This window comes from Manacus vitellinus, unplaced genomic scaffold (genome assembly GCF_001715985.3).
Source record: "Manacus vitellinus isolate BGI_N305 unplaced genomic scaffold, ASM171598v3 scaffold_6_pilon, whole genome shotgun sequence".
NCBI lineage: Eukaryota > Metazoa > Chordata > Aves > Passeriformes > Pipridae > Manacus > Manacus vitellinus.
Window position 1 is genome coordinate 1,229,433 of NW_021940750.1, and position 10,268 is coordinate 1,239,700.

The 10,268-nt window shown below is 45.3% G+C and overlaps 1 protein-coding gene across 1 annotated transcript in view; it reads left to right on the forward strand.

Moving 5' to 3' along the window:
* Positions 1-2,049: 2,049 nt before the first annotated feature.
* The window catches only part of HSD17B12 (hydroxysteroid 17-beta dehydrogenase 12), a 69,846-nt gene continuing 61,627 nt past the window's right edge, over positions 2,050-10,268 (forward strand). The window contains exon 1 of the mRNA XM_018082098.1: positions 2,050-2,153. Coding sequence (XP_017937587.1) covers positions 2,050-2,153 — 104 coding nt within the window. The remainder of the gene's footprint in view (positions 2,154-10,268) is intronic.

Below are 10,268 nucleotides of genomic sequence, written 5' to 3' on the forward strand. Positions count from 1 at the left end.
GAGAGATTGCAATGAAGACCTTGGAAGGAGATTGTGGTGGACCTTCCCAGGGGGTTGCTGCATTCTTGGTGTGACTATCCATAGAAGTCTCCACCTTGCCAGGAGCAAAGTACATGTTGAGGACATGGTGAACAGTGCTGCGTCTGTGCCAGTGTTCCCTGATGGAGGCAGGGTTCAGTGGGACCTGAAATCCTTGTGGAATGCGGGCTGGCCTGGAGGTCCTTCCCTCTGCCGGGAACGTGTGCCGAGCTGCCCTGTGTTTGGGACACGAGCACGCAGGGCTGTTGGCAGCCAGCTCAGGCTTCTCCGTGAAGGCCGGCTGGGGAGAACCGCTGGGGCAGGCGGCAGCGAGGGATATGGGGAATGCTATCGGCTGGGCCCCAGCTGAGCACACGTGGGCTGCGAAGGGCGCGCTGGTGGCACCGGGCTCGTGCTGCTGGAAGCCAGGCGCTCGGGAAGGGTCGGCTACCGGCCAGCAACGGGGATCTCCAGCGCCCCGGTACCGTGCATTCTTAGTACCAGAGGGCTGATGGCAGTGCGCGCCGTGGTGCGGGCGTGCTGGGATGAGCGTGTGGGAACAGGACGCCCGGGCCGGGGCATCACGCGTGGGCGCAGAGAAGGGCCGCCAGGGCGCCGTCGTGCCGGGTCCGTCTGTCGGTCCGTCTGTCCGTCCGCTCCCTCCCCGCCCGCCGCGCGCCGCAGCGCCCCCTCGCCCGCGCGCGCGCGGGAGGTGCGGGCGCTCGGGGCCCGGGGCCGCCCCGCCCTCCGCGCGGCATCGGCCTCGCCCCGCGGCCCCCGTGGGCGTCGGGGAAGCCCGCCCCGCTCCCGGGGACCCGCTCCCCACGGGTGGAGGCCGCCCCCACGAAGGGTTAACGCCGCTCACCTCAGCCGCCCCGGCGCGGCGGCGGGGGCGGGGGAGCGTGCCGTCACTGCGGCGGCTCCCGCGCCGTTACCTAACCGGTGACATAACGCGCTCTCTCCGCTCCGCTCAAGGAACGCCTGGGGCCATCTCGGGGGCTGGGTCTCAGACCCTGTGGGGAGGTGACGGGGCCGCTGTGAACCCGGCCGGGGGCACCTGGCTTCCTCCGCCTGCATTCCCGCTCTTCCCAAGCCGCCCCCGCTCCCCCCCGCCCGCCCCGAGGGGAGGCGGGCTGCCCCGGCCGGGAGCTCTCCCCTTGTCCTCTCTCCGAAGTTTCCCGAGCGGCTGCCGGCGAGCCGGGCGGGCAGTGAATCGGAGGGCCGCCATCCCCGCCGCTGCCCCGTGGGAGGGGGACACGCCAGGCCTGGGGTCCGCGGCCGCCTCGCGTTGACAGGGACACTGGCAAGGGACGACTGCTGGTCCACGTGCGGCCGGGGGGGCCGGGGCAGCCTGCACCAGCCCATGCAGTGCCCGCAGGCGCTTCCTCTGCCTTCCTGCTCTGCCAGGGAGAAGAAAGTGCATCGAATCAATTGTAGCTGAAACATTTAAGGAGGCTTGATGGGAGCCCTATTTCCATGGGAAAATCTGGGGAGTTTTCCACCGGGGGAAATGCTGCAAGTTTTCAAGAGCTGGGAGTGAAATATAGAAGGCATCGGTGGGCGTTTCTTTATTTAGAAACGGGAAGGCAAAGGCAGTGTTGCCCGAGTTCTTCCTTAAATCTTTAAGGCAAACACCTATTGCAAAACAGTGCCGATACGAATAAAAAAGACCAGGATTTCTGGAGCGCTTTAACGTAAGAGTCTCCCTAATGCGTGATGGTAATTTATCGAGGGCATTTCTCATGAGACAGCTGTTGCCTTCTAAATTGATTAACTTGGGCGTGTTAATATTATATTCATCTCCTTCTCCCCCCCCCCCCGATAGATAAAAATATTCAATTAAAGCAAATGTAATTAAGAGCGTGGGATGAAAGGGACCTCAGTGGAACAATAATTACCAAATATGCTCATTTTAGCTAAAACTGTACCTATATTTTAGGGTCAAAAAAACCCACAGAGTAGCGCTCAGATTTACTCTGTTTCCAGCACTGCATCGTTGCCTTTCAGCTCTGCGCGACCCCCTTTTTATGAATGGTGGGTTGTGCTCGATTGAGGAGACGGGTCCGCTCGCTGCTCCTGCGTCGGCTGCGGGCAGAGGGCGCTGCTGAGGCCCGAGCGCGGCTCAATGCGGAGAGGCGAGTCCGGCTCTGAAAGGCGCGGCTCGGGCTGGGCTCAGCCGCTGCTCCGCAGCTGCAGTGCACAAAAGCAACCTGGTCGGCTGACTTCTAGTTTAAACAAAATTGCCCTTCTGTATCGGTTTCCAGTGCAAAGGCTAGAAGGCAAAACGTGGACTTGAAACAAAACACTGTGGAGTACCTCACGCTTGTTGTAGGCAATGTATCTTTTGAAGATAAGTTTAGTGGCTTTTCATCAACTTCAATGTCTTATTTTTTTGGTATAAACCATCTCTTTGAATAGATTGTTTCTCATCATAATTAGGTAACTTTCAAAGATGGTAGAAATTTACATTCTTCTAGTGCTACTTCTCTACATTTTTAAGAATTGCCTTTATAAGATCTCGACAATTGAATAAAGACTTGCAGCTAACAGCATCTTTTATCTGTGTTTGGCCTTACATCTTTTAACAGAACATCGTTTTCTAAATATACTCCCGAAGCCATCTTTGTCTGTGACAATCCATGAGAAGCTGTTTCCAGTACAACTAAAAATGGAGAGGGCTCCACTTTTTAACAGAAATAAGTCTTATTTAGAATTAGAGGTTATAAAAGGTTTAGAGCCATTCCTAGCATAGTGTAAACGTGCTTACGAGCTTCTTATGTATCTTGGAGTGCATGCAATCATGCTTGAACCTGTGAGAGAGGACACCCTGAGGCGTGTCTTCTTCTCTACTACTTTAGCAGTTGGTTTGAGCAACATTGCACAGATACTTCCTTCCATAGTAGCAAGGGAAAAGGGTCATATTTGATGTTGTTTTGTGTCTTGGATAGCAACAGGCAGCTTAAATGGTCCAGTCCACTTTTTTTTGTCCTTGGAAACTGAAGATTTGGGTGACCTGACATTTTGGATCTTTCCATTCAGTAAGAATAGAAGCATATTATTGTATCTTCTAAACAAGATGATATCGGTTCTTGCTTAGTGTGAACTACTTTGCTAATTAGCCTAGGTGGCTTCCTATTCTAAACCTTACAATTTTATTATCCCTTTTAAGTGCTAGAGGCTTTCACCTGTAGTGGTCACATCAGTTTCAATCTGCATTTATCTTAGACAAGCTGCATAGAGATGTAATAAGGATTGTGAACTGCAGTCCCACAGTTCTGCAGCCTCAAGTGAGGAACAGTGGGCTGGGTGAAAGGGAGCAGCAATTTCAGCCTCTCATGACACTAGTGTTTCTCCTCTCTGTGTCTAACATGTCATCTTGTGCTGCTGCTGTGCTTTTACTGTCTCAGTAAAACCACTAGGAACTGGTTATGGGAACTGGCCCGGTCTCCTGGCTTGTCATTGTTCCTGTAGTGCAGGAGTGGAGCAGATGTATGTTTGTACACTTGTTTCCTGTTGTATGTACATTGAAGGGCCTGAACTGGCATTCTGCACTTGTCATCTTCCTGCCACCTTTACAAGGCATTGTAAAATTCCCAGTGTGATGTTTCCCATACTACTGTTTAGGGGTTTCAGGTATGGAACTCTGTGCTTCAACTTCCTTACTTTTGAGCAGGTTGCATGGTTTGGGCATGAGTCTTGTTGCCACTTCAGCTGTTCTGCAGAGTCCTTATTTTCATTCCTTTGTGTCCCTAGAGCAAATGCTACCTTCTCAGTGTACAGCTTGTTTTAACATTGCTTCTAGCCAAAATGAATAAAATATCACTGGGTGTCTTCCTGCTCAGTTTCTGTTGTACTTCTGAGCAGTCAGGATCTCTGAGAGAGCTTCTGAATGAATTCTCTCCAAGTCTCACCTCTCTTCAGCTGGATTTCTTTTTCCCAGATAGGCTGCAGATGTTACAAATTCTCCCTACATTGGCTTCCCCATGCTTGTGTTGGAGGGCAAAGAAGTAAATATGTATAGTGTGGGTGGTGGGGAGGCAGAACTTTACTGCTTCAAACAAGAAGTAGAGAGTTGTCAAGCTTTCCTATTTCTTTCTTGGGTGGTATGTGACATGATGAGAACTCATGAAGAGGGGAAGGTCTTTGCTCTATCACAATCTGTTAATGCACTGTAGGATCTGAGGTGTAAAACCTGGAAACATGATATACATAGGCAAATTCCTCCTGAGCCCTAAATGCTGGTCATGACTGATAAATGGATGGTCTGAAATAGTAGGTAAGAGCTGTTATATGTCCCCTGCCTGTGTTAAGCAAAGGACTCAAATTCTGCATAGCAGCAGGTTGGGCTAATGGATTTATTAATATATTTTGTCTATGACCACAAGTTCAAAATACAAGGTGTATTTTTTTTAGAGTTGTTGCATGTCTTCCTCTCCCATAGACCCCTGGAGGTAAGAGGTCAGACAAAAGTAGTTTCTTGGGTAGTTCTGACTTTGGGATTAACTCTGGGTTTTTTGGAAGGGAGCAGGTAGAACTAGAATTTTTAGGGGGTCAACGCAAAACTTATCCATAAACTTGAATCTGTTACGTGGAAGTCCATGTGGCTATTGCAGAACATAAAGGATCCACAGATCAAAAGGGCTGGAAACTCCCTATTCTATTTTAAAAATAATTTAAAAAGCCTTAGCATTTCAGGAACTCTATTTGTTTTTTAGAATTTTTAGCTGTTGAAACAGTCACATAGCAGAAATGTGTCTTAACAGTTGTCTGTTAGACACAAGAATGTCTAAAAAGATCTCCAAGAAAGGAAACAGCTTTTGGAAGGATTAGATGTATTAGCTTTGTGGGCTTTTCAAAATCTTCACAAAAATTCAGCAAGGAAATCAAGCTGCTTTGTATTTCAATAGAAATTCAAGAGGTCAGAAAATATCTATACAGTGTTGCATAACTTTCTTGTCACATATAGTGCAGGGCAGGTGTATTTGCTGATGGATGTATAGATACAGATTTTCTCTTCACATGTAAAATCTGTCTCTTTCTTGGAAGATAAAACTTAAAAAAGGGTGACTTATGTGGGTAATATGCTGGTGCAGAGAATGGGAAGGTGACAATGCAGGGTTATTAGGTATCTTGAAACACGTTTTAGTATGGCTTGGGCTCTTAAATTAAAGGTTCTGGGAGAGCCCTTGCAGCTATTGCATCACTTGCCAAAAATAGCATCTATACTGCATAAGGCAGCCTGTCTGCAGTGTGGATAGTCTTGAGAAATTAGTGCTTCTTTTGAATGATGTTCAGTCATTTTTCCTTCTCAGCTAAGCAGATTTTTAATCTACATTGTGATAGAGAATGAAGTAAAACATTTTATTTTCTCTCTCTCTGGGGTTGGGGTGAGTCTGAAAATAGCATTGTCCACAGTTCTGTCTGCAGCATGATTCTAAAAATATATTTTTAAGCTTAGTGAAATTACAGTTTAAAGACACTAATAAACATGTTCTTATATTGTAATTGTCAGGGAAAGGGAAGGAAAAAATTGCTTTGTGCAGCATGAGGTAGTCTGCTGTTCTCATCAATCACTTAAAATTTGGCAGTGTTTTTTTTAAAATTGCAATTATACAATGCAAGTGAAGTATAATGCTAATCTAAATTCTTACTAAAAACCCCCCAGAAATTCCAAATCCCTTCTTTGAAAATAGAAGGTATGTTCTACAGTGTTTTTTTAACTTCTCTTATTCTGAAATCTTAGTCAAGATATACCAGCAAAGGAGTGTTTGTATTCCAGTGGTGTTGCTGAACCAGACAGGTCTGCAGCATAGCATTTTATTTTTAGACTCTAGGTTGCCATTTTTATCCTGTAAAAAATATTCATCAGCGTCTGGGTGACAGGCCATCAGTTTTTATAAATGTGTCACACCGCGTTTTTTCCACCTCTCTCTATTTCTCCTTTTATGTCCTGCTGTATACATTTCTTTTTTTGGGGAAAAGGGAGAGGAGGAATGAGGGTATGGATTTTAATTCATGCATTAGATTTTTCAATTCACAGGTCTTTAGTGTCACACTGTTCATTCATCTCCTGCACTTGGCCGCTTACACAGCTTTGCTTATTGTCTGCAATGGGTGAACTGCTCTGGTGCACAGAGCGGGGGCATGGGAAGGGGCGAAACAGGTTTGCTACCAGACTGATCACCTTGGCTGCCCTCTCTCTGCTCACCCCAAAATACCCTGTTGTGGCAGTGCTGTTGAGAAATAGTTTCATGTATGGTTTTGGGGTGTTTGTCAGGTATAAAATTACTTCACGGAGAAGCTATTCAAGATCTCTTTGCAATAAATTTATATAGGTCAGCTGACTTCTAACAATAGAAGATGGGAGATCTCTTCTGGTCTGGGATATTGAGAAGTGCATGGCTCAAAGCAAAACAGTTTTGGGACGGTGAGGCAGTAACTCCACTGAGTATGAATCTGTAGCACAAATTTCATGGCAGTAGTGCCATATTACGGTTGCTTTCTAGGGTGCTGGACTTCTGAACCTCCATAGCACAGCTGTCCTGTATGCGTGTAGAAAGCCTTAGGCTTTCAGGAAGAATTGCTCCTCATGTCCTTGAAGAGCCATCTAGGTTGGCAAGGAACTATTGTCATCAGAGCAATTGGTACTGCTGCTGGCCCTTTCTTTTTTCCCCTGAACCCAAACATGGGAATCTCACTGTAGCAGTGATAGGAGCTTGCTTTTGAGTGACTCTTTGCTGCTTTGGTGGTGTTGGAGAAGAGTTGTTGCTTGTGGGATGTGGCAGCCAGGAACAACTTGCTGCTGAAGCTGAGTTAGCTCATGGCCTAAGGGGGACTCACCTAGGAGGATGGTGGGTTTCATACTAGTCTGGCTGCGTACTAAGGTTTTACCTGAATGACGTGATCTCAAATGCTAAAAGGGAACTGAGAGAAACAAGTGAAAAGGGTGCAAATACTCTGTTAGGAGTTAAAGGTCTGAGTCAACTCTGTCCTGATTAGTTTTATTTATAATTTTAAAAGTTTTTGAAGTCTTTAGTCACTGATACCCAAGATGGCTTGTTCAGGCAGGGCCAAACTTAGATGTTATAAGTAATAGTAGGTATTCACAAATGTAAGAGCAATAAAATTATTAGGATGGTTGGTTACTGATACTTTTGGAATTAGAAGAGGAGATTCAGTATGCTTAAGCTGTATATACACACATGCTAAACGTGCTTTAAAGGGGGGAAAAATGGATTGGATTTTGGTCTTATTTGGAGAGGCACTGTAGGTTGAGACCTTCCAGAGGAGGGTTCTTAGGTACAAATGTGCACACTTGTGTTGGAGAAGATAATACACAGAGCTTGTGGTGTGACTTAATTAATAACTTCCTTAAATGTCATATTAGTCATATTTCTGCTGCATGAGGTAATACAACACTGTGTCTTTCTCAGGGTTAAAATTTGTCTTTCCTTCTACACATCCAAGTAACTGTCCTGATTTATATCATCCCATCCTAAAAATGGAACAGTTTAACTTTTGTGTATTAGAATTTGTAAACCCTAAGGAAGTGGCTTTATGGAATAAAATACAGTGGTAGGCAGTATTCCTGCAAAAATTAAGTAACTAATGTGTTTCATTTTTTTTTAGTCTATTTTGACTATGATAAGTTTGAAACCACATTGTAAATAAGAGGTTAAGGATTAGAGGCTGGACCTAAAACGGGTCCCCCTTACTGTCATTAAGGGGAATGACATCCCGGTTGGATGAATGTTACAGGAAAAAGCAGGTGAGACAGCAATGTGTTAGTGACTGCATGAAATGAGCACAGACCTGGTGTCGGTGTCTGGACCAGAGCGAAAAGGCTTGTCCATGTGTGAGGCTGCTCCTGTGCTGCTTCGTGTGTGCCTTCATCAGGAAGGTGCTGTGGTGGCCAAGTTCATCCATGCAGACCTAGGTTAGCTAGTGAGCCCTGTTCTGTCCAAAAAAAATGCCGAGGAGCACAGCGTGGGACTATGGTTCCAGCCTGCACCTGGCTGGGGTATTGGTACTGGTTTGGTGGCAGGTGGGGTGAGCCCAGCCTGGCTCCCACTTGGAACTGTCTTGGCTCTCTGCTTTCCTTCTCAGGGGCTGTGCTGCAAGCAGATTTGTCAGTTGGGTGCAGGACTGGGTGAATGTAGGACTCCAACACATTCCTCAGCTTTTTGGGAGGCAGAAAGGCTCCATATGGAGGCACCCAGTGGTTCTGTGGAGGTTCTTAGGTCTGGATGGGCTCATCAGCTGAAAACTGGTGGGCTGTGTTATGTAAAAATATATTCCTGAGAGTCTCCATAGCTTCTTGTCAGAGACCATCTACCTACCTGTCTTTTCCAAAGAGTGGTTTATCCTGGGCACAGTGATGCTTATTGCAGACTTAGATACTGCAAATGTTTATTATCTTTGGCACAAGGCAGAGTGCTAATAAAGGTGGTAAAGGAATGTCCGAGCAGTTCTGTGGTTTGAGATTCATTGGAGCTGGAAATGAAGGAAGAAAAAATCAGTTTCTACAGTGTCAGTTTTCTTAGTCTTTCTGTGCTTCCCAGTTTGTCTATTTTTGGCGTGTTGTTGACGCACTGAAATTCTACCCTGTAACTTGTATTCTAAAGGAAGATTTTAATTCTGGGAGTAGGAAAGGAGCATGGTTTTTCTAATAGATGGACTATATTTAGATAATTTGGGTATTTTAAATGTACTTAGTGTTTTAATTAATTTGCTGTCTGCAAACCTGTAGTCCAAAGAGATTCTGACAGAGGCTCCCATCAAAGGGTTTCCTAAGTATCTAATCTAATAAATTTTGTTCTATCCGTTGAATTTACCTGTTTAGTTAATATATAAAATAACTTGAAAATCTACAACTTCAATTTAAAGGACAGAGAGAAAGTTAAAAAGTGACCAGTGTCATTGCTTGCCATGATCAAGAGGTGGTGGAGAAAGCACCAAATCCCAAACTAGCAGATGAGTTTCAAAAAGAACAGGGAACCATACTGCCATATGCAGGATGTAGTTCAGCTGGGTAGCTTCTTGTTACAGTCTGTATTAGATGCAAAAGGTTTACATGGATTAAAAACAAATTACTCTAAAAGATCTTAGAAGCTTTTTCTCCTGTGAATTTGTCCAAAATCGCCAGCTGTAGTCCACCAAATTGCAGAGCGGTAAGCTGGAGAGAGGAAGAGCATCCTGGAGAAGGTATCGCAATATGATTGACTTCTTAAATTCTCCCCTCAGTACCTATTGCTGACCACTACCAGAGACCGAGTCTGGAGTTAGTTGGATCTCTGTTCTGAGCTGGAAGATCTGTTCTTGTGATAAAACAGTTACACTATAAAAGAGCTTGTCTACACTATGTTGGTTTTTTTACCACCTCTAGTCTTTCACTATAATAGTTGGATGTGTGCAAAGGGAAGGAACAGGTGAATGATAACATGGAGTTACACGGGGTTTTTTTTCTAATGACCTGATGTGTTGGATGTGCCGTGCTAGTACTGAATGATGCATTAATGCTTGAAATATACCAAACCCTTCATTTAAAAATTTCATCAAGACTTTGTGTTTTGTATAACTCTAAATAATTCAGTTCCTAGTCGTGAAGCTGTGAAAGGTCAACTAATGTTTCAAAAGTGTACAGAAAAGTTTGTATTTAGCGCTGCACGAGTTTCATGCCCACAGTCTGATCTTAAAAAGCCATTACAAGGTGCTGTTGCTTCTTTTCATGCCCAAAATGTTTCTGGAGACTGGTGTCCTCACTGTGAATAGAGAGGTGATTGAGTAAGGTGATTTGAGTTATTGCCAGTGAGATAAGGGGTCCCAGAAGGAACCTCTTCCCAGTTCAGATCCTCTTCATAGAACCAGAGTCTCTGTTCTGTTAGGACCACTGTGCATTTGTCTGTCATATAATTTTTGTTTCATATTTCTAGCTTCAGTTAGCCTCTCTTTCATGAAGAGGTGAGAAGAGACACTCTGGAAGTCAAATTGTCTGTTGAGATGGTGGGGGGGAGAATTTCTCTGATACCTTCCGACAATCTGAGGAAGCTTAGAAGGGTGCAGTTAACAGAATGTATCAAAAACAATAAACAAATTCAAGTCAGGGTTATTTTGTTTCCCATTTCCCTTCTGATCCATTAAATGGATAGTAATTAACAGATTCCTGTTGCAAGTTTGTAGCTCTGTTTCCAGAGTTAGCTCTGGCTTGTCCTGCATCTCAGAGCTCCTCTGGCAGGTCAGGTTCGTTACTC